A 27,606-nucleotide genomic window follows, 5' to 3' on the forward strand; every position below is an offset into this window, starting at 1 on the left:
GAATTGAATTGAATTGAAGACAAAATATTCTAGTCATTTTGACCATGGTCTCACTTGTTTACAGTAACTTCATTATAATGTATCACCACTAAATGCCAACTGTAGAAAGAAACTTAATGAAGCACTGAGTATCAGATTCATGGAAGCCCCAATGCAACACAGCTTTAAAGAGTAACTCCACACCAGGCCGAAAGGCAATTTTTCCCTGTCACCTCCAGTTGAAAGATTCAACCCTTTTTCAGTTTTGATTGGTGTGTCCAGAAGTGTGCTTTTTAGCACTTGTTACAACTTCCAACAGTGATAGCATGTGGTCCTGTAATACACCTGTACATCACTGCAGGAGGGAGAGAAGTTAAACCGCAGGAGGTCAGCAAAAAGATCTTCTGGAGTTAAGTCACTTTTTGATCTTCAGGATATGCTGCAATTTGTTCTGCAGATGTTGAGAACAAAATAAAAAAAAGTGTATTTCCAAGTTTAGTCCAGTCGAATTTATAATGCCGTTTTCCATTCTACTCTCCTTTCTTAACATAAAAGAATTTTATATTTGTAACATGTATAATTTCTTTAGCTGGTAATTGGACAATAGCCTAAACCACACATACTTTTAGACTAGAACATTTGACAGATTAAATGCATTTCTATTACAAGTTACTCTTGTACAACCAATTAGGTAGATGGGGGTTTGATCTGTGGGATAAATGTATTAAAATGCCTGAAGCATTATAGTAAAAGGCCTTTGACTTTGTAGTTTTATTGCTTGTTTGCAGTGATTTCCATGACTTTGTAATTTCTAATCAATTGTTTTAACAGGACAAATGAATTGGCCCTACACCGAGGAATTTCATTGAGCAGCTGATGTTAAACAGTGCTTTATTTCTGAAAATGATTTTACTGGCTTGTGATGTCCATGATGACAATGAAAATAATCAGTATGTATGCAACACTGATTAACTATTGTGCTGAAATGCAACTTTGTACACTAGACATTTACTGAAAGAAATATAAAATAGTTCCCAAACAGAAAACAGAATTAACACAGAAAAACAGCCACCTGGAATAATAAAATTAAATAAAAAATAAAAAATGAGGTCACATCACTGGGTTCAAGGTATTGTCAGTACTGGTTCAGTACTAGAACAAGGACATTTTTTACAGAGAAAAACCCACTCGCTGACACTAGATGGCCACATCAGCCCACTCTACACCCCAGTGAGGCACCAGACAATCTAGGGCAAGTAATCTGAAAATGGTCTTGCAAATTAATGGTTTATATAACAATCAATGCATTTAGCACCTAAGAGGATGGGCTGCAAATTTAATTTGATCAGACACAATGATATTTCATTTGGAGGTGGAAATGATGGAGCTGCCATAGGCAGCAGACTTAGTTTGCTGATGACTCAACGGGATACCACTGTCTTTTAAATATTTGAGACTCTGAGGGGCGCCAGACATCTGAAGCTGTATCCCAGACTGCCAAGGCATCTGAAATCTTGGCTTAAGTACAGGGGACACCAGGGTGTATTTCTAACTCTATATTGGGGAGTGGGGAAGTAAAGGTGAACAAACTACTGGAAAACAACAAGAAGAAAGATGATTGCCAATGCCTAAATTGTAGTCTAGGGCCGTGAAGAAAGGATGGTGTTCCATTTTTATTTCAGCTCCCCATATGCAGCAACGGTATTTCTCCCTGAGACACAGATTAGCTACCTAAATATCTGGCGTAACGTCCCTACTGGTCTGTGTTTTGATGTGGGATGAAACAAAAATACTGTACTTCATCTATCACCCACTAGTCATGTGCACAAATAGCAAGGGGGATTAGGCTGGCAGTCAAAGCCAAAGTGTTTGGACGGTTATATAGTCCTGCAAAAATGTGAAAGACTCAGAAGAGAGAAGGCAATGGCAGAAATACTCATACACTGACCAAGGATATATAGAAAAATAAGAATGTCAAAAAGTCCGACCCAGAAGGACAACTGTTCAGAAATACAGCAAAGTTGAGCAGAACCAGACAGAGACAGACAGAGACAGAGTGTAAACCCTAATCGGGACCAGATGTATCCTATAGACTGGGCCAAATGGGATCAATGGTGAGCTTGAACAGAGCCTGATGTCGGCCATGTTAGTCATCATGTCTGATCATCTACTGCAGAGGTCACTACACACACACTTCCTGCTTTGAATCAATCCAAGTGCTGCTGGGTCAGCCCTGGCTCTGTGTGGGGAGACATCCACATATTATTATGTTACATTCTGCAGCCGCAGCAGAGGAGGCACAAGGATTGGATGCCGCCCTCACCCTGCCAGAAAGCTGTGGTCTTGTCGACCATCTTGGTTTTCCAAAAATACGGGTTGCCAGGGAGACGCGGAGCCGCAGGGAGGGCTGAATGACACAGTTGGTTTCCAGTTCTGTGAGCTGATTATTGCTGTCTTTTTCCAACTGCCTGCCTACTCTTACAGTTGAATCTACTTTATTGATGCTTCAAAACTTTCCTTTCATGACTGATGTAAATCAGTTTGAAAGCATGTCACAAACACACTCTGGACCTACTTGAGATTCAATTAAATAAAGATAAGGTTGAATAAACACCTTTCTTTTTACAACAAACAGCAATTATTCTGATTAAATGATTTACTGATAGAGTTTAGGAAGAAATATAAGTGGGAGGGATCTACAATGTAGGGAATTTAACAGCACAGTGGTACCAGTATAGGTACTGTGATTATAATACTATGTTCCTTTATTGCCTGTTCTTGTGAGCCTGCATTAACATGCACACATACTGTATAGCTGAAATTCTGCTTGACACTGCATTGAGTGCATACAGTAGTGAATCACTGCCCTTGTATACTTATGTGGCTTACATGATTCGCTTGCCACATTTTGGAGCAGTCAAGCTGAGAATATGCTAATTCACTTCTATTTTATGGCTCTTTATAAAAACAAATATGCTGTGGAGGCCACTGCTGTACTGATGCAGCATGCGTCATCGTCTGTGAGGTCAGTATCCTTCTGTGTAAAAAAGTAAAACATTTTCTCCATTTATTGTACTTGGTACATGAAGTGAATTTATTTCTCAATTCATACAGGATTCATGATGGTGGACTGTAACTGCAGCTGGAACCATATCCAAAATAGATGTGAGAAAGATCAGCATTGACTACAGAGTTCATTCAGAGTTCAGAAACCATTCATTCTTAAAACTATGGTATCCACTTAAACCTCCAATGTAAGATGTTCCTTCCAACGCAAAACCTTTTCAGTATCTTTGAGCATTTCTTGTGACTTAGTTAGTTAGTGGGTAAATTCACATACAATTTGATCAGAAATCAATCTAAATTAAAATGAAGCATAAAGCTTAAAAGACTAGGAGGTTGTTTTTACAATAAACAGCCCCTTCTAAACACGTCAGAATCTGATCAGTCATTATAAAGCCATTTATCTGCCATTGTTTTTTGTATTTTGTTTGGGCATCAGACCAATCATGCAAAGTCTGAAGCAGGTGGGAATGCCTGCAGCCTGTCAATCACATGCACAAGTTGGACTAGTTCTTTTTTCCATAGAGAGAGAAAGCAAATATATCTACAAAAGTAACATGAAATAAATTGGACACTGGAACTGACTGCGGGAAGCAAGTTATTTTCTCATCTTTTTAGTATAAAATACTCATTCCCTCTTTCTGAAAGGCTGTAATAAAAAGTTTGTTCTTTCCTCCTTCATACAAAGTGATGGTTGTGCACAGCTTGAATTCTCATCAGCTGAAACGTTCCAGAGGAAAAACAATATCCAACAAACTCAAAGTTTACATTTTATAGATATAAAAGATTTTTCCTACAGCAACATTTCCAACCAGTTAACCACTGAGCATGCTGGAGGAAAGCTCAAAGTAACAGCAAATGCACTTTCAAAGAGCAAAACATTACCTCCAGTCCTGTGTTACGTGTCAGTTTTGGCGGCTCATCATTGACTGGTATGACAGTCACTGAGATAGTGACATGCAGGCTCCGGCGATCAATCTCATAAGCCGAGGCAGAGAGTGTAAAACTGTCCTCAGTGCTCTCGGTGCTGTCATGCATGTAGTAGATGTGTCCAAGTTTCATCTGCAGAAGACAAAAAAGGATCGAGTCATCACTCAATTCTAAATCAGACCTGAATGGTAGGAAACATAAAATAGGCAGAGGCTGGGTGAGCCCTAAAAGGTGAAATAAAATTTTACAATGTGACTGTGTCTCCTAACACCCATACCCATAAGACACATAAGAACACTGCTGTTGAGAAACCACGAAACCATCATATTCTGGTTAACTTGGACATGATACTCCAATAATTGTACTCATTATAGTCAGTTTAGTAATAGATTAGGGTACTACTCAGACTGTTAAAACACAATGTCTTCTGTGGCTCTAGGGGACTGGATTACCTCTGTTTTGGCTTGGAGACTACAAAGTTATAAAAGAATGCTTGCGTTACAAACTGTAGCTTGAAACATGTGGGTGTTTACTAGACAGGGAGTAACTAAAATATGCTGTTGGTTAGTGGGAAAAGGTAGGATATAGTGTTTGGACATTGACTTATACAAGCAACTAAATGTCGTGGTCTCTGCTGCTTCATCTTTCTCTTGTGAATCCACTAACTTTATGGGAAGCAGTAAATCTCTAGAGTACACATGTACATGTACCCTTTTTATCTGGTATTATGTACATGTACAGTACAAAAGTGTTATCCTTTAAAGAAAAAGCTGGTTCAGCCAAATTGTTAACAGGTTATCTTTATAAGCTGATGGCCTTTCAGCAGTGAGAAACAAACATACATTCTATGTAGCATAATAGTTACCACAGCATTACTTGATGTAATTATGAATAATGTGAGCGTGTAACTACTGTACATTATAGTCTAATAAAGCGAAAAGGTGCATTTCCCAAATTGTCAGACTGTTCCTTTAAGGGTCTCTGTTTAAGGGTATGTTCTAACCTACAGAGACTTATTATCTCTGTATACTATACACTATATCTTTTGTTGTCCTATGCTGATAATATATGTTTTTCTTTATCTCAAAAAGCTATAATCAGGTCTGGGAGCAGCACGGGAACAAGGAGAATCTCCCTTGTGGGACGAAACCTTGAGGGAAACCAGATGCACAAAGAAATCAGTCATCCATTGTCAAGTGAGCTAGATGGAAAACAGCACCTGCGGCCGGGCCAAGCCAACTCTGTTGACTTTCTGCATACAGAGAGGAATCTTAGCACCCAGCACCCAGCATCCTGCGTTCATGTTTCTCAGTCCTTTAGTCTTATTTACTTGTAATCTGGGTCAAATAATCTGCATCCCTAACATTTTCCTTTGATACTTCTCTGATATATTTACAGAGATTCAGAGTCCTCCGTAAAGACGACAGTTGGAACTTTGTTTAGACAAAAGCCAGCAAGCTGCTGTGATGAGAGGACCCGCTTCAGAGAGCAGGAAGTGCCAAATGGATCCCATATGACTGGCATCCTTCTGAAATAACAACCCTCATCATCATTACTGATCGGGGAAAGTCAGCGAGACAATCAGTCTGCTTGCTGAGACAATAAACAGTGGGTGGTTGTTGGACAAGTGGCCTTGTGATTTACACTGAGAAAGACTGGTGCTGGTGTCAATATTTGAAACTAGTTGCATAATTATTATATTGATGTAAAATCTCAGGTTGTGTGTGCCTACTGTAGTTTGGATATATATTAATAATATAAAGCACACAAGCTTGCTGGCTTTGTTCCCAAAACATTTTGTACTTTGTTAAAAAATAAAGATGCCTGTGTGGACTTTAATAGGTTTCCACAGATGGAAGACCTAATTGAGACCTGATGGAGAGTTGAACCTGATTAAACAAAGGTGCATTAGAGCAGATTTCCTATATTTCTTCAAGTTGGACCCTACTCAATATCACATATGTTCTTGAGTGTGTACATTACTTTATTGTTCAAAGCGGGAGTAAATCATAGTCAGCGCTGTGGTTAGCACAATGCTATACAATGTCTGACTCATGCTTATGTGACACATCTGGGTCTCATGGCACATACAGTTACTTTACATTCCTGTGGTTAGTGTTCATGTAGATCTTCTGCATGAGACACTCTTAATTTTTCTCACTGCGCAACCCCCATGTTACTTTAACCTCAGAAAACTGATGACTTTATCGCAAAACTACAAACACCAGTAAGTTCAGTGTCCATTCCCAGGGGCAGGGGTGGACTTGCCCAGTAGAGCTTAAAACAGCATTTAACTTAGGAATTAAAATGCTGCAATACAGAGTACAAACACACCCGACTTTCATTTTGGAACAATTACTGTCTGGTTTAAATGATGCGCAGACCGAGGCTTGGACATTTATTCTTCAATGTGGTACTCATTTGGGAGAACTGACTTTGATTCATTCTCTGAGAATAGTACAGTTAAAGAAAACAGAAAAAAGTACACACAGTGCAAACGTAAAACAGTTTCCAAGAAGCCGTAAAGAAAGTCTTTTTTTCTCTTTGACATTTCCATAGTGGCAGTTGATGATATTTATGCTCATTTATGCCTTCCTGCTACCAGTGTTATCGCTTTTATCCACTAGACATGCACATTGGGATCTTTGAGAGACTGTATGAGTGAGTCTGACAGATGCAAAGCGCGGGAGTTTTGTGTGCACTCACACATTATTATATGAATATACCGGGCCAGTTTATTTTGGCTTCAGGCGGTCCAAAGGCATCGTCAGTTTTTCCACAATGGTTCAGCAAAGTAGAGAGGAGTAGAGGCGGAGTAGAGGCAGACCAGTGCTCGATGTAGGAGCAATAAGATATGTGTCCACTGAACTATGTGGTCCTTTCAGAATGCACAAGGTTTTTCCACCGGTAACTACTCATGCGTTTTTTATATTTTCCTAAAGCTGGGGCCTCTGAACCACATGGAGGGAGACCAGATAACTGTGCTGCAGCAGCTCCCAGATTCCCCTCTCTATCTGTTACAACACAACAAATCCAAAACAGCTCTGAGTAGTAACTGGGGAAAGTTCCATGGTGACGCTTTGCTGTGGTAATCCTTTTGAACAACCACCATGATCTAGTCTTATACTCTCTAGAGTTATAAAGACAGGATAAAATATAGACTATTGGGATTTTGGGTCTTGTGGGAAGTTTTGGTTCCAGGCTAACAAAAATGAAAGAACCTTTGTTTGAATAAAATTTAGGTTATTATATTATAAGAAATAATGGATCAAATCCTTTAAAAGTGGATCCAGTGTTTTGGTGCATTTGGCAATACATGTGGTACACATTAACCATTTGGTGAAACCAACCATGTGGTAAATAAAAATCCCCAAATTTTATTTTAAAAGGAATCTTTCTTCCAAATAAGCAAAAAATATCTGAATTTTGAGGAAAAAATATTAAGGATTCAAGATGATCATATTTCTGCTGGTACTCCTGATAGTTGCTGGTGATGCTGGTACATGACAAATTTCAGGTAAAGATGCAAATTGAATGGAATTAATTAAATTGGTACATCTATGCACAGAAAATAATCTAAAAAGTAACACAAGAGCTGCATCATCAGGCAAAGGGAAAGAACCAATGATCTCCCCCATTACCGAGTGGCTAATCAAGCCAATAAAAGTAGCATACTGTAGCATGGTATGATATTGGAAGGAAATTAACTTGATTGTTGATTAAAAAGTCATTTATAAAACAAGATACCTGGCCACACAGCATACGTCTGCAGCTTGACTTTCTTGTAATTTAAACACCCATAAATTTACTGCCTTATTTTTTCCAGGGAGACATATCTACATTATACCAGCAATCACCACAATTTAGGTCACAGATATGAAAACAATATACATATAATTATTTCACTTTACACCTCCTGCATCTGTTTCAGACTAAAAGCTCTCTAGCGTTTCTGTGCACAGAACCCATTCGTTTGTAAACAAGGCTTTAATTGTCTTGTATTTCAAAGGCAAACTTAATGTAAAAATATAGGGCTGGCAACAGCGGCACTGCAGCAGAAACTCTCGCTCACACCACAGGCGTGCGAGCCGTAGCAGTTCAGTGAGGCAGCTGCCACAGGCTGTTCACGTCAGTGAGAGAGAGGATTATTTGAATGAGGAGGCAGGGAGATGTGATTGTGAGTATTTTGGTGATATTTTTTGTTGCAATATGTACTGACTATACAATTTCTATATTTCTTTTATCATATCACTGCATACCTCTTCCCATGAAAAGTAAGAAAGTTCGTCTCCATCCAGGTAGCGGATGTCCCCGTGCTGTGGTGACTCTTCCACAACGAATTCGATGTTTGCTGAGCTGTAGAAGGGATGTGAGATGTTAACAATCTCTGCGTTAATTGGCCTGCTGAGGCCTTCCTTCACTGTAAAGTTGAAGGTCTGAATGGGGATGAGCTGGGGCACGATCTCCACAGAGATGTGCAGGTCCTCCACTGTTGTAAAACCATTACTGACATCTACTGTGAAGACGTCATTGCCCTGAAAGAAATGGATGTTCAAATAAGTTATTGATATACTAAAAATAAACCTTGTACCTTAGACTCATCAGAGGCTGAGGTTGTCTTTTGTGTGATTTTACTGTGGATATGAAAGGGAGCAAGCTGCCACATATGATTTACTATAGCAGAATAAATTAAATGTCAATAAACCTGGATGGATGCAGACACATAGAGAATGCGCCCCTGATTAATGTCCTCCTGTGTGAAGGAGTGAATGTAGTCGAGGACAGGCGAGGCTGTGCTGTCTGAACTGTTTGTCAGCTTGACCACATGACCGAGACGAGGAGGCTCTTTAATGGTGAACACCATTTCTGTAGGCAGAATATCAGCTTGGTCCACCTAAAAAGCAAAGGTACACACTGTTCATTTATTATTTAACATCATAATATATCATCACTTTTCAGGTATAAAGTTGGCTAGACAATAAATCTGTTCATCTATAGCATAATGTCCAATGCGTGAATTCTAGAAAAACTCTTCTGTTTTGTGTGTAGTGAAATTACTAAGCTTTCTGACTAATGGAATATACTTCAAAATATAACATACACATGCAATACACCACAGAAATAGAGGAACTACTCCCAGTTGACAAAAATAGTAGATAGTTATGCAACTGTTCCAGTGACATTTGTTAAAACAAATCAAATAAAACTTTGAAAAAGAGTTACATTGGACATCTGGAATTGGATGTTATTTATAATTTCCTTTCCTAGCACAGGAACATTATTGTATTGTAAGTTAATGTCAATACAATGCAGTAATTTGTTGGGCCCAGTCTGCTTTAGTGCAGTTTAAACCTAAAATGAGTTTGGCTTAGAGTATCTAATCAGTACACTGTGGCTGTATGGTGAACATAAACTTAAAGAGGACATTTGTGATATTCAGCAACATTTAAAGTAATGCAGAAGATTTACACACAGGCAGATTTACGGTCATCCCAGTTTGAGAAGATTTAATAAACTCTCTGGAGAAGTCATGCTTGCATTTGACAGTATTTCAGAAGATCATACTATTTTCCATTTCATAGTAAGGACACACATTGGAAAAGCACCCAGAAGCAAAGTCAATATTTTACCTTTTGCAAAGGCCATTCTGTCAAGGTTTTGTTCAATACATATTTCAGTAGTATGTAAACTGGGTGTCTAGGTTATTCTCCAGTCTATACTGCTAATTTAAAATGTGTGCATTATGGTAAAACTGAAGTTTAGAAGAAAAAACATTTTACTTTCAGAAATGTCCCTCATCATTTTAAAAGTCAAGACATACAGAGCATTACACCTCATTAATTGCATTCAAGATGAAGTGCAGGCAGGCTCATCCTATAAATTACAGTGGGCTTCAGGAAGTTCCTCAGGGGATACTTAGTGCTCTGTTTTCCACACTTAATAGACTGTAATTTAGTACATAAACTAGATTAAAAGCAGCAACTGTACAGTCATATTTAGCCCTGCTTTCATGTGGTTTAATGTAGATTATAAACAGGGTTACAAAACAGGGCAGTATGCTTGAATGAGTAATGTGAAAGATCCATTTCACAAAGACAAAATAAACTTCAAAAAGACAATGTTTTGTCACATAGACACTGCCAAATTGTGTAAATAAGTCTTGTTGAATAAAAACAAATGTATGCTTTATAGATTAAATGTCAGCAAATAAATATTAATTTAAATAGCAGATTTGTTAACTGTACTATAGATTGAGATCATATATAAAAATCTTATACTATTCTTTAATAAAAAGCTTTTACTAGAAAAGTTTTGCACACACACTAATTACAGTCAGTAAACATTACCTTGAGAATATTCTGGTTGATTATGGTGTGTTCTCCCTCAAAGGAAATGATGACCTCGTTTGTTAGCACCTCAGGCTCAGAGAGGTAACCTTGCTTGAATATTTTAATCCTGAATGTGCCCTCTGCAGAATGTCCTCTTGCTTGAACGGTGAAGCCGAAGGAGTCCTTGGACCTCAGACTCTCATAATTATGCTCATATGACACAACACCTTTTTTCAGGTCCTCCTGAGTGAACACTGTAGCCTCAATCCCACTCACAATAATCCTGCCATCACTGGGTGGCGATGTGACCTGGAACTTGATCTCACTGTCGTCTCTGATGTCCATGTTGGAGTCAGCGCTCAAAAGGGTAGTGTTAAGGGTTTTGGTGCTTCCATGGTTGATGACAATGATGGTGTTGTTTACTACTTGCAGGTATGGTTCACCTGCCTGGATCTGAAGCAGTGCAGTAGTTTTGTGGAAGCCATCTGACACCTGCAGTGAGAAGCGTTCACGGTCTGCTCCGTGGTGAATGAAGAGGATGTTCTTATCTTGCAGATCGGCTTGTGTGAAACGGAAAAGGGACTGTGAAGGATTAGATGTTGAGACAATATTGCCGGAAAGGATTCCCTCGCGAGCATAAACAATTTGGGTGTCATTGAAACCTGAGTCATCATCCTTAAACTGGATGACATCAGTTGTTAGCAGGCGCTGACCGTGGCGGACTACATTGAAGACTTTATCCACAACCCTCACAGGAGCATGCTCATTCTTAGATTGGATAGAAATTCTGAAAACACTGTTCACTGTTTCCTGATTGTCTTGACTTCCTGCTACTTGATTAAATGCTGAAAAATGAAACTCATCACTGCTTGTCTTGGAGCCATCATGCTTGTAAATAAGCCTGTCAAGCTGGAGGTCTTCATTGCTGAATACTCTTATTGCCCCCTCAAATCTAGGCAGCCCGGGTGGGGTGTCCCTTATCAGTCGGCCATATTTTGGCTCTTGTGTGACCTGGTACACAAAATCTGTAGAATCTGGAGACTGCATCCAAAGATAGTTTTTGTTGATAGTATATTCACCACCCTGCAAGACAACCAGCCTTTCATTGGTCAAAACAGGAGCATCTGCATTGGCGAGGATGTTAATAGGGAAGGTGTATAGAGGGGAGTACTGATCATCAGCAAGGACTCTGAACTGGAACTGGTCTGTACTATCTATAGCTCGTTGCTCACGTACCGTGTAACTAACAGTATGGTCCATTATGTCCTTCTGTGTGAAGACGTCTCCCTCAACCAACTCTCTGTTTAACATCTGGAGACTACCAAATGTTGGAGGCTTGACAAGGATGTATTTTACAGTTTGTGGATCTGGGTTTTTCCCATTTACTTTGGCTTGAAGCTCTGTGAGTCCAATTGTTTGCTCTTCACCAGGCTGTATCTCCAATGCAACTATGTTAGAAACTTTCACTTGTGCAGGCATGATCTTGACTAAGAAGGTGTTATTCCAGAGGGAGAACTGCCCCAAGTGGACATTGAACTGAATCCGCTCGACCACAACATCTTCTTGGTCGCTAGAATCTGTGCTGACATATCTAAGGTGGTTTTGATCCAGATCAGATTGATGGAAAGTTTTAACCTGCTTGTACATTCCATCACTCTTCATTATCTGTAGTTCTCCATATATCAGAGGTTGTGTGATGTTATACACAATATCTCCATTACGAGGATGAGCGAGGACAGCCAGATTTTGAACACCTATGGATGCGTTACTTCCTTGGGATAAGAAAAGACCAGTGTTGGTGACAATAGTTACATGTGGCTGTGTCACAGATAACTTAAAAGTAGTTGAATGACTCACTGACTGTCCATCAGACACCTCCAAGGTAATTCCAGCAGCACTACCACCTCTGTGTACAAAATAGATATTTCCATCTTTCAACTCCCTGCAAGTGAACTCTGAGATACTTCTTCCTGGCTGTTGACCGTTTTCCAAGTAACCAACTTCCATGGAAGGCTCTGAGGTTACAGTTACTACTAATTCATCACAGCGGGTGTCAGAATCCATGATTTTAATAAGGCTGGGACTTAAACGAGTCCTGCCATTTTCTGTGATGGTAATTTCTCCTCCACCAAGTTGTGGTATATCATTGACGGGAATAATTTCAACTGGGAGGACATACTCATGAGGAGTTTTTAGACATTCTGGAAGGTAGCTATTACTGTTAGCAACCACCTGTAGCTGGATTTGATCTGGATGCCTCTCGTTTCCATCGTGCATATACTTAATTTTCCTATTGACAACATCGAGAAGAGTGAACTTTTGTGTGCGTCTTGTGTTAGTGTTTATATCAAGCAAGCCATAGTAGGGTTCATTCCGGAGAGTGAAGATTATTTCAGACTGACGCATTCCTGCAGCACTGAGGTCAAATGTAGGGCTTAGTTTGCTGATATCAACAAAAACTTCCCCTCCTTCAGGCACAAGCAATGGGTTAACATCAAGAAGTTTTTTTACATTTTTGAATATTTCTGGTGTGTCATCTGTTGTGTCACAATGCTGTTCAAACAAGTCCCTATCAGCATACGTGATGCGAACAGGTGGAGAAGTTGTAGTTGCGTCTATGTCATAGTAACTTGAGTAGTCATAGTCCTCTCCTTCACATTTAACGTGAACATCTTTGGTCACCAGAGCGTCCTGCAGGCTTCTATCCTTCTGATTTACTTTGATTTCCCCCAAGCAACCAATGAAGGATTCAGCTGTCATCACCTCCTCTACATGGTTTAAGGACCCGCTGTCACGAAAGACATCTTTCATTTTCCCCTGGATGCCTCCTAAATACAAGTTTCCAGCCAAGTCCAATTTTTGTGACGGATCAAGAGGGAGAGAGGAAGATTGGCTGTCCACATTAATGACAAAAGAATCTTGACTGACTTGAACCTTAACTCTATGCCACTGATCATCATCCATCTGCACCTGGTTATTCTCGAGTACCTTTATGCCACTGCCGAGGTCCAGCATACCTTTGAGGTAGCCTTTCACAACGCCAATAGCAATGAAGTCTGACTCTTGGCCAGGGTGGAAAACAAGTAAAGCGTCCTCAATGGTGGTTTTCATTAAGACCTCTAAGACCCTTGGAGCACCACTAGCACCACTCCAGGTGGGGAAGGACATAAAGGAATCAGGAGTACTGAAACTAGTTGCCTCTCCATCACCAGCCTCAAACTCACTGCTGCAAGATTCCTTTGTGTCGTGGCATTGTTTAAATGCTGTGCTGAGAATATCAAATTGATGGGACTCAAATTTGATGTGAGTCATGCAGCCACGGAAAGGGGGAATGGCATTGCTCAAGTAGGGAGCATCCAGGTCTCCTGTTCCTCCAAGCCATATGCCCAGGTCAATATTGAGCTGTTCCTCGTCATCATTCACAGGAACATATGTTGGGAAGAGCTCATCAATTGTCATGGTGAGTTTTCCATCTTGCAGAGTGAGTGAGATTTTGTGGTCCAGAAGGTTGTTCAGCTGTACTCCTTGGGATGAGGACAGTGTTACCTCGCCAGCCCCCATGTTCATCCGTGCCTATGGAAAAACAAAATCATTAAAGTATAAGGATTAAAGAAAACCCCTTCTCTAAAATGGAGCAACCACTACAAGTTACAACTTTGAATAGTCCTTTCAATATTTATGAACTCTTATTTATAAAATCCAAAGAAGCTCTCTTTTCAAATACCAACGCAAATACTCTTATGTATGCTCATGACCATTTCTGGATCCTCTCACTTACCATTTATAGGGGGCTAATTTGTTGAGTCATAAAAGTTTAAGCTTCATTTTATTGTGATATTAACATTAATGATCTAGGTAGTGTATCTACAACCCCAGAAAATTCCTCAGGTATACTCATTGCTATTTATTAAAAGGAATAGTTTCAAGACGTTTTACTGATAACATCAGAGATCTGGGTTTTGTTTGAATAAAGTTAAACAACATGATTCTTACACATGCATAACAGATAAGCATTTTTGTAAAGCCTTGATTCTATTTGTTCAGTGCATCTCATATTTCTTGGAGGAACAAAATTAAGAAGATAGGTAAAGCTTACATTCCCTTTCATTACACATACCCTGAGATTACATCTCATTGAAAATGCAGAGATATTGTGCTTTCTGGGGAAAATCTGCATGAATCTCTGTGATAGCACACCTGCTGCTAATTTTCCTGCTTTTTGAAGCTGCCAAGCAATTAATTATAGATGTAAAATGTCATGGTTCTCATTCCATTGAGACAACTAGAGAAGATAGCAGAAAAATCAAATCAGTTTAGATTGTTTTCAGAGTGGCACCTATCAAATGTGTCATATGCATGTTTTGAAGCAGAATGGCTCTAGTAACAGTTATCTGATGTTAGATAGATTATTATCGTACTGAAATAACACTGATGTGGTTTTTTATGTATAAGGCATTTTCTCCGCTTTAAATAATCTTTCACCAAAACAACACAGAACAAGAACACCCACTACATTGGTAAGTGAGCGCATAATAATAGAAATGGTTTGCTGTGACATTACATTTACATACATATTTAGCACTAATCCGTTTTTAAGTGTTTTTCTACTTGCTTCTCCTGTGGAGGAAAATAAGTAGGAACATTGCCTTACTTTTATCTTAAATTAACAATAAATCTGCATTTGTATTTCAAGCTATTCTCTCAAGTTATGCAAGTTTTAGTTTTGGAAGCAGTAGTTTTAGCACAAAAGACAGCCATTGTTGCCTCACCCCCTAATGAGCAAATTTAGTGATCACATTTTAGCATGCACATATTCAAATAATTATCATGTCCTGCTGTTTTTAAGTTGACATTATTTTAGGTACTATCACTAGTTTCTATCAAAAATAGTGCTATTGTAAATGCTAATATAACAAATTTTGGCTTAGCAAAGCTCGGCTGTATCAAGTGAGCTAAACTTAAAATGATGCAACCATGGTCTAATAGTCTGTTAATCATTCACCTGTATTTTTCCATTTTGGAGCTCAAGAAACAGGTAGTCTTCCATTCCTGCAGCCAGTAACAGCAGCCCGCTTCGCCGACTTGTCTTGATCTGTAGTGACAGGTGAAAGGTGGAGACATCTTGGAAGGCTTGCAAACTGCAGAAGCTGTCACCAAAGTAGGATTCTGTGAAGAGAAAATAAGACAAGGCATATGAAAATAAAGAAGGCCATAATGTTATAATAAGTTAAAGGCATACCATACAACTGCACCAGTCTATGATTTTTATTGTGTGTTACTAAACACAAACACATATTTTCTATGAATGTGCATTTTTGAATAAAGAAAAAACTGCCACTTCTTTCTTCTTGGCCATTTAGACAGGACAAGCAGCAAATTCTAGTTGTATAGCCTGATTTTCATGATTTGCAGTCTCTACACTGTGGCAACATGACATGGCTCACTACATTGGTATAACACAAAAAGACACCAGAATATATAGCTATTAATGCAACCTACAGCTGCTGGATGGCAACTCTGTGAATTCTTATGTGAAAGTTTTGAACCAATTAGATGAGCATTTTTCTAAGGCACATGTTACGGTGCTGCTTTCTCTGGACTGATTTCAGGTGTCCTCCAGCTGCTCTTGGCTGAAGAGGAGCTTCTCTGGCCTCAAAGGGATTTTCTCACTGAGACATCAGTCATTACCCCTGCGGAGGTTTTCCGGGCATATAGAGTCTTGGGATGCAGGATTTCCCAGGCTTGAGCTGTCTTTCCAGTGATATGCAAATTCAGCCACCTGCCTCGGACTGTGCTCTCTCTGGGGCCCTCGACAAAATGTAAACCACTGAGGAAGTCAATTATTTCCCAGTGCACATGCTCCGAAATTAAACTGGACCACCTCCAAGACCCTGTTTCCTCAGCATGGGTTTTCCACGGCCTTAGCCAAGAGATATAGAAAGGGGGTTTCCATTAGCCACCCACTCGGCCTTACAGGGGTGATAGTTCAAGAGGCAGCAACTCACTGGAACGCAGCTAAGAAGCCAGTTTTCTGATCACATAATGCTAATTCTCTGGAATATTTGGAATAGTGAAGCAGAGAGAGAGAGAGAGAGACATTTCTGTGTCAAAGTTAGAAAATTTCTATGAAATCATGAGGATGAAAATATTACCTCAGTATCAACAGTAGAATACAGTAGCCTAGCAGAACGGTGGGCTTGATGCCATAAGAAAAAAATCTCATAAAATAACTTCTCAGACACAAGTCAGAAAATAGAGGAGAAAATACAATGCTAAACCTTCACATTCATGGCTATAAATGGAAAAGGTATTTTCTCAAGGCTCTGTTCAAATGTGTGTGAGAGCAAATGTGTGTGCGAGCATGTTTTCCTTTAAAAGGGCAGCTTGCATCTACATGAATGCCATGCTGCCAACTTCAAAACAGTGAAGGTTACATTTGTCCTTTGGCTTCTCATCCTGTGAATGAACCCTCCTTTCCAGATCTGCAACAAACACTAGAATTATGAACAGAGAAAATCACATTGATGTCAGCAAGGACGAAAGCGAAGCTTTTTTCGTGACCATGCTTTTGTGATTCCACTAAGAGGCATGTGCTTTTGGTTCCAAGGCTGCTCTGTCATGAACAAAGTCAGTGATGAACAGTCTCAGCACCGGGCCAAATACACAGAGACTATCGATTGTACACTGCTGCACAGCACTGGTCTCCGGTAGCCAAAGGACGCCATGTTGGTTGCTCTCAAAAATAAATATAATTTTCACATGTTGAACTTTGTATTCCATATTTTGTGAATAATACCAAGAAATCTGAGAAAACTAGCAAAACTTAAGCAATTAGGTTCTTCAAAACAAGAATGGAGCTAATTTGTATTACTGAATTGAAAGAAATTATCACAGTTATCATTCATTTTCCAAATGTCACTTTTCGGAGGCTATTGTCTTTAGCGGTTACTGACTGTGCCAGAGGCTATCATGGTACAGATAAGAGAGTTTCTGGTAAGGCTAAGGTATTGCAAATGAAAGAATAGTACTAATTGCACAGGAGCCTTCAGGCTGAAACTGAAAAATGGGGGAACAGAATCTTTTCTTACAGGCAATTGCATTAACAAAGAAGATCGCAATGAGCTCCATGGTTCTTAAACCCGAGCTTTTGTTGGATTGTTCACTGAGCATAGGGATAAAAAGCTGAAGGAGAGAGCGATGCCAAGACAATTCTGCCTGGGGATTTTCTGGTTCAAATTCAGCTTGCTGCTGTTGCCTTCAGGAAAAGGAGCACATTTTCTAATGATACACAGAATAGCTTTACTCTCTGCAGTGTACCTGGACCTGGAATTAATTAGTTCCCCGGCTAAGCTGTGTAAAGCTCAGGCAGAGAATAGGCTTCATGTAGGAAAAGCACATTTTCAATGTGCTATCTGTATAAATGCCCTGCTCTGTGACACTTCCTTTGTCTCTGTGTCCTTGCTTGTGTCTAACAGGTATGCAAAAGGGGAATTTACCCTTATAGGATGAAAGAAAAGCATAAACATGAAAGGCTTTTGAGAATGAGAACATGCCTCAAGTCTCCTGTTCTTTACTGCAACATAACACCCAGCTATAATGTCCATATTTTAGGGACTTTGGGCTGGGTGTAGATAGGATCAAGCTGGTGTGATTTTGCTGACAAGGCATCATTATCTGTAAAGGATCATCTCCATCTCCATAAGAGTGTAAGCTGGAGCTGTGAAGCTGCTGCCACTCTTGGAGTCAGTCTGCGTGTGGAAGTTTAACCACCTAAGAGGACAGTCTCTGATCCCCTTTAGCCACCACACCCCTCCTCACACTACTTTATTGTGCGTCAAGCAGAATTCTGGTCCCAAGCCAATGCAGATGGCTATAATTTGATGACTGACTGCGCTTGCTTCGAGGAAACTGAGTCTTCCTCTCTTTCACAGACGACTGAATGAATTACCCTGTTGTCTTTCTTTCCCTTTCCTCCTCCTCCTCCTCCTCCTCCTCTCCTCCATCCTCTTTTGGTCTCAATCTAGCGACATATGTCCGGAAAAGCTATGGGGAAGAGAGACACAGTGACCACAAGTGCAGGAAGATTGGAGACATTCAGACGACTTTGTGTCCTGTGACTTGGTTGTGCCGATGAATCACAGTCAGTACAATCATATTTTAAATGAGTTTGAAGATGCGCTGGACAGACAAGATTTGAGCCTTTGGGATGCTAATTTTTGCTGCTTTGATAGTATTGGTCACCAAAGAAAAAAAAACAGTGTCCATATTAGTTTGACTAATGTTAGTTTTAATTAAAACAGAGTAACACATAACTTAGTATTTTATAAACATGTCCACATTTCTTTCAAATAATGTGATATGCTTGTTTAAAATGTTACACAGAAACAAGGATACCCAGTGTGTGTTCCTCTACAACAATTTTGCCATGGTAACGCTGCCTGGAATCCAAACAAACCACCTACTTGCGTAACTCATGGTAACATCATGGTTAGCTTTCCTATAAATAGTGGTTATGTTGGCCATTTGTTTCCTTTGCTGGGCTGTGCCTACTACAACAGGGCATAATGGTTTCTGGATATAATTATATGAAGGATAGGGTGTTGGTAACCATAGATAGAATTAGAGAGTTTTAAGGGTGTAATGGCCTTGACCATATGGCAACATGGTCATTAACATAATGAGCAATTACATCTCTCACAAGGGTCAATAGCTCTTGTGCTTGTGCTTTCCGGTTATGTTGGCAGATAGAAACCCAGTGGATTATCAGGACATGGATAATTGAGTGTACATCAGTATTTGTGCTGGATCAATGAGTTGATTGTTAGAAAACTGAAAATTTAAACAATATTGATCATTTATTAATTGTCATCAAAAGTTATCATGGAAAAATGCCAAACATTTTCTAGTTTGAGCTATGTTTCTCTACATGTAGATATGAAAAACACAAACGCCTCTATCTAGAGCCAGTGGCTCATTCTAAGGTAACAAAAAGAACAAATATTATACTCAGGTGATTATACACTAATGAAAACATTCATATGAAGATTATATTCCATTTCTGTCAATAGATCATCCTAAATGTTACACACTGGACTGGAAAAAGTCGATAGTGACTTGAATTTCAAGACAGGACGTGTATGGTATTACAATTTGACCAAAAACAACAATCTTTCCTCAAATTTAACCAAAGTGCTTTTGTAGCCTAAATCTTACCACACACTGGACTGTCCTTTGTATGCCCACCATCCACTCCACACATGAACATAATCTATGCAGCAATTACGTAATCACCCAAAAAATCTATAATGTATCGCTAGGTAACAGAGCATTCCTGTGGCCGGTGACTGCCATAAGTTGAAATGATTATTATTGGAAAAGCATTTAGTGGTAAATGTTTGCCATTTCAATTTTTCTTTGGTAATCAGCTGTGTGTTAATTCAGATGAATGCATATTACAATGTACCTACAAAGAACACTGCATAACCAGAATGCTAATTTTTCAACAAAATTTAATTCCAGTACTAATCACACCACTAGTTTCTCTTAAAAGGAAGCGATCATGTTGGTGCCACATGTTTACAGACCTGAGTCTGAATACAGCAGTCTGTATAAGAAAATACTGCAAACTCCAGCACTGTTAAACAGCAGAGAGCAGAGCCACAACTCTACATACCTTGACAGCGCTGCTTTATATGGACCCTTCCCTCCCCCACTGACTTTTCAGAAATCACCAGGGACACACTTTTACAGGTTTTATAGAGCCATTTCTCAGACCAGACTATGTCAGTGTGAAAGCAAACACATCATCATTTTAGTCCCCTTTCAAATCCCCATCTACCTCTGCATCCCTCTGAGACACTCCAATGCTACCCAGAATGAAGAGGTACAATACATTAAAAAAACAGGCTTGTGGAGCCTCAGCGGGTGGCCTCCTCTTTGGCCATAATTAAAACTTTTCATGCTCTCTCTCTCTGTAAAACTCACACTTACACAACAGACAAGGGGTGGCGGCAGCAGCAAAAAATTATGACCTTTCCCTGTGAAAGGAGAATGGAAGTGTAATGTAATTTCAGCTTAGGAAAATGGACCTGTGAGAAAAGGGAGGGAAAACGTGGAAAGGATGTGAAAGACTCAGTGTTGTCTGGGTTTGTGCTGTTAATGCGAGAGGGGGTCTGAAAGGCTGGGTTTCTAAACAAAATGAATAGGAAAAGCCCACTTTCTTTGGAGGGATACAGAAAATAGGAAGGGGCTTTTTCTGTACTGCAGACTTGTTTTGTTGAGGAATAACTGACTGATGTGTTTGCATCTGCTGCCATTTTCTTCTTCCATCACTGGATTGAGAAGAGATGGAGAACACAAAATCAGGAGGTGGTGAAACATTATGGAGGAGTAGCTTAAGACTACAAAACATCCAATCAAATCACTGGAAACCATTGTATTATTCTTCTTCAGAAACTTGCCATGAACTCGTCTTTGCGGTCTGTACATTCTCTTGCACATCTGCCAGTAAAAATATTTCCATCAAATTTTGGCTGCGTTTCAGTTTCATGTTAACTTTGCTATACTGTACTTCAAGCAAACAGAGAAATAGTGTGCTGCTTCAGAAGTACCTGATAGGTCATTCTCAAATTTTCAAGCCGAGCTTCAGCTACAAGGTAAACATCTTTTCTCAAACTCAATACTCTAGCCAAATAAGGCGTGGGACAAAAACAAGTTTGTTGGCCCATCACACTCAACTAAAAAACTCATAATGACTTTGGACTGATGATCTCATTCACCTAACAGTATTGTAAGACAAACACAGCCGTGAACAGAAGCATTGTAGGTTCTGCTGTAGTTTACGACTGGCTAATACAAAGCGTGCCTCTGTCAACCCAGCCGAGCTACGGAAGCCATCAACCGCCAAGGTCCCAGTGGGGGGGTCCTGTTAAAATAATCCCCCTGTGACATCAGAGGACTGACCCCCCTCTCATACTGTTTCAACCTTTATCCTTCTTTACACCAACTGACCCCCTCTACGCCCATTCACACACTCGCACACTTTCTTTTGCCAAATACTCATGTACTGCAAGGAACGTTCTTACAAGTGATTGTTTATCCATATAGCTGTGACTTTCTCTGTTTTCCCTCAGCTAGAGCAAGGATGTTTATAGTCTGAGCTGAAGGACATTTTAACACAGGTAATGAATTCCTGCGTGAAATCTCACTATGTGAAAAGTGAGCAGAACAGCGTGACAAGGGAGAGAACAGGAAGAAAGAAAGTCGTGCCAAATAGCAATGGAAATCACGTTTAGACTATTAAACTTAAGGCTTTGACAATGATACATTTCTCATCTTGGAGAATAGAAAGTGACCTGTACTTCTGCACCTTTACACCTGATTTATCCCTATAAATCTAATTAAAGGTTAATAAAGGATTTTCATTATCCTACAGTTAAAGGTGAAAGAACAAACTGAGAGTGCTGCGTGTAATGTATGACTGGCTTGACTGCTCTGGCTTTGTTCCACAGCACTGATGGTCCAAGGTAATAGGAGGAGGAAATTAGACAGCAGTTAAGTACTGTACAGCCACTTAAGTTTCTAATATTTACAATGTCAACACAAAATGGGAGAGCAAAGTTGTTTGAGGTCCTACGTATGCTGATTTGCATTGATAATTAAACTAAATTACTTTAATGTTGGTTATTGTAGGCCACCAGTTTGAAGGCCTCATTTTCCTATGATGCAGCCTGGATTAAGGGCTTTTCCCATTTTTCATACCTGTCTACCTATTAAAGCCAATAAGGGACATTTCCAAAATGTCAAACTCTTCCTTTACCTTTACGAGCATTAAAGAGAACACAAATATTTAATAGTAAATAGATTTTCAGTGGACTGTTCCTTTAGTTAATTTGGGTTTTTTCAGCTTTGACGTAAGAGGTCACACAGTCTTTGTGTACTGTAGCTAGCTTACATCCCTGTGTCGTGACTCACACACCCCTCTCCTGGTATGTCACATAATGTCAGCATACTGCAGTCCTGAGGTTTTTGTCCTGAGTTATTCTGTAGGTTTTGATGATTCCATCATACGTATGACTTGAGTTCATATGACTTGTATTGAGAGTGTCTGAGGCATTATTGAGACTGTGACAATTTTAAGTATGAATAAGCAGAGGGCACTTTGCAGCACTATGGTTTGGCCTTATTCCACCATACTTTTTTTTTAGAAGTATTGAAAGCTATGTCTGCTTGTGTGCTCTCATCCCAATTCTTTCCAGGTCTGCCTCATTCACTGTTAACAGTAATTTCTGACATCAATAGCTCCATTCAGCCCTCGCTCAGAGTGCCCTTATGACTGCAGTTTGAGTACGAGTGCAGGCATCAGTCACTCCACCGCTAATTATCAAATGACATTGGCTTTTTAGTGGGCTGGAAAACACTTTGCTGAGTAGCAGCTAACTGTCATAAATCATTCCACTTAAACATCAGCACAGGGAAAGAGATTTAGGACCTGGGCCCTGAGAAACCTCACAGGGGTCCGCTGCAGGGGAACACTTGATAGAGATGGGGTTTAAGTTGGACTTCTCTTCAGTCGAAGCTCCAAATATTTCCCAGACAAAACGTATAAATAACCGACTCTCTCGTTATTTTCTACTTATCTCTCAATTGGGTCTCATTTATCAAAAGCCATAGAACATTTGTAGATTTTGCGTAGATCTCACTTATAAATGTTTTTGTTACTAGCACTGATACAAGTTGTACAGTAACTACAGCAATACTTTTTTTGGTACTTCACTTTGAGAACTATACAACACATTTTCTACAAAACTCCTTGTTTCATGGGATGGCTGTGGCTCAGTAGGTGGAATGAGTTATCCATTAATCACAGGATTAGTTCCACCCAATGCTCCACCGTCATTGGTGCGTGTGTGTGTGTGTGTAGGTGAATGAGGGACAATTTGTGAAGCACTTTGTCTGCCAAGGTACCAAAGTGTTGTATGAAGGCAGTCTATTCAACAAAACTGTCCCCATAATGGACTTGATTATGATTTAAATTAGAAAGTGTTTGCAGTACAATAAGTAAAAGAGTTGGATTTGATGCCAAATTTTACTACTTGACAGTTTTCGATACTACGTCTAGAGACCCTTTGTCACATCAGTTTTCAGCTTCATAGTTACACAAATTTTCATGACCAAATTTGATAGTGAGGCCTTTCTATAAATGAGGCTCTCAGTCTCGCTGTGCTCCAAGGAGGGAAACTGGTACAGGAGCTGCAGTGAAGGGGCCTCCCAAAACCCCATATCCGGCTTTAACCTGCGTCTGCAAAGTCAGTGTGTGTTTGAGATCAGAGCGTCACATTAGCCCCGTAATGAGAACCAGCTGAAGGCACACACCACCAGACTGACCCTCTCCTGCTCAGACTGACCCCCCTCCCTCACCACCTCACCCCTTCCTCCAAACCCTGGAGACACCTCTCTCTCGCTTAACTCTGCTGAATTTAGGCCCAGATGAATGCCTTATCCAGATGCTTGCTCTCAAAGCCTTCCATCAACCGGTGTTACTCTAAACCATTCCAGTGCACACACCCAGACAGAAGTACATGGTGCAAACATAAACACCCACACTCACCCATGCACATATTAGTGGCCATGAATACACACACACATACACACTCTCTCCATCATGACTTAGACGACCTAACAGTTATTTCTCCAGGGCCTGCTGGCTGAGTCAGCCCACCGTCTCCCGCCATTCACACAACTGTTTTCCACCAGGCTACCGTTGAGGAGGCCCGCCCTGCTCCACCCAGTCCATCCAGCCACTTTTCTCTCTACAACAGCTGAACTCTCATTCGGGAGAGGTTAGGAGCACTCCCCAACCCCACTACCTTTCTTTCCCGCCCCTCTATCCTACTCTCACTCTAACTCTACCCTTCAATAAACAGCCTATAACACGGAAAGCCCGGGAACACTGCAAAACAGCTTAAACAGTACTCCAGTGTTCCAGCTCCAACCTATACATCCATTTCATTTTTCCACAATTTGCACTGTTTGGTTTCATTATTGAAGTACTGACTTGAGGATGGATAACACTGGTTTCAGTGGAAAATGGTGGTAATGGGTACATGGGGAGAACCCCTTTGAGATTTGAACCTGAAACAGGCTCCTTTGTCTCTCCTTTTCACCACAAACAAATGTATTTCTCAGCTGATAAAAGCAGATTTGATTTATATTTCAGATCTGAATCTATGTGAGTTTTGAGTTTTATATCAGTTATTTTTGTTATGGCAGTGACTACTACTAATTACTAATACTAGTATAATAATAATAATAATAATAATAATAATAATAATAATAATAATGTATATAAGTATGACTCAAACCAAAACAGTAATGATACTTTGAAATGGCACTAAGTAGCTGGGGATGTGGTCCAATGTGAAAATGTATACTTTGTTAATTTAACCTTTCTTAAAATAGAATAGAAGCAATGAGCGTGAATGTCTTTTTCCAGGAACACCCTGATCCACACACTTACATACACACACATAGAAGCTGCACAATGAGAGGTAGGCTCTTGCTCAAAAAATACATCCTAGCACTGGTAATGAGGAAGTAACAAGCACTGCTTTTAACTTCTGGTCACAAGCCAGCATCTTTTCACATCTCAATTTTCTCAATCCAAAAACAGATTTGTGCCATCTGCCTTGTGAAGTCTTACTGTAAAGTCCCACTTACACATGGCGCACGAGGGTCCAACGTAGAATACACATTTTAGGTTTTGTTGGGCCTAAACACTCATGCCACATCTGTGGTAATGGTTTAAACATGTGGTGACATAAATTGCCTCAGGGTGAAACAAACTGCATCCCTGCCAAATCACTCACTGACAGTGGCCACTCTGCACACCGCAGTGGGCCTGGAGGGGACGTCGTGGCAACAAGCGTCCTCCAACACAAGCCACTGTTTACTGTACATAACTCACGCCCTTTGGCAGCTGTGCAGTGTGCAGATGTAGCAACAGTAGAAGTCCAACTGTGTAATCTATGATGCCTGCACCAACCTTCACCTTACTGGTGGAAAAAAGTATTTTCTTTATAACCATCTGTCATGGTTTTCAAAACAAAGGATGTGCAGTTACTGATAAATTCACCCAATATTTGTTGCCCTTCAAAGACTACACATAAGCGTTTAGATCGGCTGCTCACAGCCACTTGTACTCAAGGTTTAAATACCTTCTTTATGGCTGCCAGCCATTACTAAACCTGGAAGCACTTTATTCACTTATAGTTTGCAACATTTGAGACAGAATTATCCATCTTGGCCACGACAGTGCAGGATAAAAGCAGGGTGGGAACATTCTACTTTGGTTGCTGCTGCATGCTCCTTCCAAAGGTGTTATCTGAAAAAGGGAGATGCAGATATAGAGTAACAAAGACTTATTCTTATATATAATATAATATGTTTTATATAATGAAATGAAAAATAAAGTAGGTCAATCAATTGTATGGTTAGAGTTTGGTTGCATTTAGGCAGGTAAAAACTTGGTTTGGGAAAGATTGCCTTGGTTAAAAGTTACCAAAGCTGAGTATTAATAGGGGATGAAAGCCAACGGTTTTCGATGTTAAAATAGCTCAGTATGGCAAATTATCCAAATCAGCCTACAGTCAGAGGTTTAGTGGTTGTCTCTACATCCACCTTTGTTACTGACAGGACAGTCATTATTTGCAACAGGAACAGAACATTCAAAACTTTTGGACAAACAACCAATTTTGTCTTTTTTCTGGTAAAGTGTCTTTATTTGTGAAAGTCGTGAGAGAAAGGGTAACTTGTGACAAGGGTCATGAGTCAGATTTGAAACCACAGTGCCACGAGTTTATGTGCATCATAGCTTGCTGAACCTTGGGGATGCCTCAAAGACAGAGGCACAAAAATGTGGAAATTCAGAGAGGAAGAAATATGATGAAAAAGACCCAGAGAAACTTGAAAGCATGCTTCTGGGAGGTTGAAAAAACTGTTCAGGAATACAAAGAGTGAGTTCATAAAAACTGAGAGCTACATTAGACATCCATTTTCTTTTCGCTGTTCCTGTAAGTTGCCACAGAACTTGAGCAGATAGAGAGACAAGGTCCTCATTATATCCAATTTGCATTTAGATGATAACAAGAGCAGGGAGTTTGAATGGGCTGTTGTTCCAACAACTTCTCTGTGTATCCAACAGATGTAATTACGAGTAATGCACCTCATTGCCTCTGACTGATTACAGTGTTATTTCTTCATTTCGTCTGAGAGAAGTTGCTCATAATCTTCCTTTGTGTAACCCCCAAATGCGCATGGCTAATTCAACTAAATGCTCATCACTGTGTTTGAAACGACCATATGTATTGCAGACGACTGTGGAGAATCAAGCTCCCTCACACACTGTACCACCCACCTCGAGGATGACAGCGGATCAGTACAGCTATTGTTGGAGGTTGACTGCTTTTCAACTATACGGGACTGATCTATGGAGGTGTGTGTCCTGAAAGTGAAACTATTGTACCTCAGTCAAAGATGTGTCTAGAACCATGGATACAAGGTTTTATAGTCTGTGACAGCTGAATGTAGCCTTCAGGTATGCTCAGAAACTCATGAAGTGTATACACATGACCTTAAAAGAGAGAATAACAACTGCTGTGTAGGTTACAATGTATAGTAGAGAAGCATTTGTGAACATATTGCACCTTGTGTATGTTCATGGCCCAACAAGATATTGATAAAGTGAGTTATTTCATGGGTTCAGGATTTTTAGACGCATGAAAGAGACCTTTCATTGTCTGCATAGCAGTTTTAATCAACTCTGTTTCAGATTTTGGGTCTATTACATGCATGCAGCTATGGTGCAGGGTTTTGTTCACAATTGCAATGATAAAGCATTCTGAATTTGAACAGCAACACATTTTAACCAAGATAAATAGACAGATATTTTGTTAGCATTCAACAACAACATATTCCACAAGTCTTAGCAATCAGTTGGCTGTTAAATCCCCATGAAAGGTGTTAATAATGATGATATAATCATTGTTTTATCTTTTTTTATTAAATGGTGACGTGTTCAGATGTTACTGTCCAGTACAGCACAGCCTTTGGGGGTCGGTGTGAGGCAAATTTGCAATAGCTACGACCAAGTACGTGCATGTATCCACACGTTCATGTACGGTGGTAGACAAGGGCAAACGCGCCGCAAACGGCAAAACGCTGCAAACACAGGAATGATGCAAAACCAAAAACACACAAACACATAAAACAAATGCAAAAGAAAAATGCTGCAAATTCCAAAAACACA

General features: G+C 39.9%; 1 protein-coding gene across 1 annotated transcript in view; it reads right to left on the reverse strand.

Moving 5' to 3' along the window:
• Window positions 1–27,606, reverse strand: part of cspg4 (chondroitin sulfate proteoglycan 4) — a 64,666-nt gene that overhangs the window by 13,993 nt on the left and 23,067 nt on the right. Inside the window, exons 2-6 of the mRNA XM_035664496.1 lie at window positions 15,304–15,467; window positions 10,320–13,874; window positions 8,678–8,866; window positions 8,232–8,507; window positions 3,928–4,104 (exon numbers count right to left, since the gene is read on the reverse strand). Coding sequence (XP_035520389.1) covers window positions 3,928–4,104; window positions 8,232–8,507; window positions 8,678–8,866; window positions 10,320–13,874; window positions 15,304–15,467 — 4,361 coding nt within the window. The remainder of the gene's footprint in view (window positions 1–3,927; window positions 4,105–8,231; window positions 8,508–8,677; window positions 8,867–10,319; window positions 13,875–15,303; window positions 15,468–27,606) is intronic.

This window comes from Morone saxatilis, unplaced genomic scaffold, assembly GCF_004916995.1.
Source record: "Morone saxatilis isolate NCDOM2014 unplaced genomic scaffold, NCSU_SB_2.0 Contig2, whole genome shotgun sequence".
Taxonomy (NCBI): Eukaryota; Metazoa; Chordata; class Actinopteri; family Moronidae; genus Morone; species Morone saxatilis.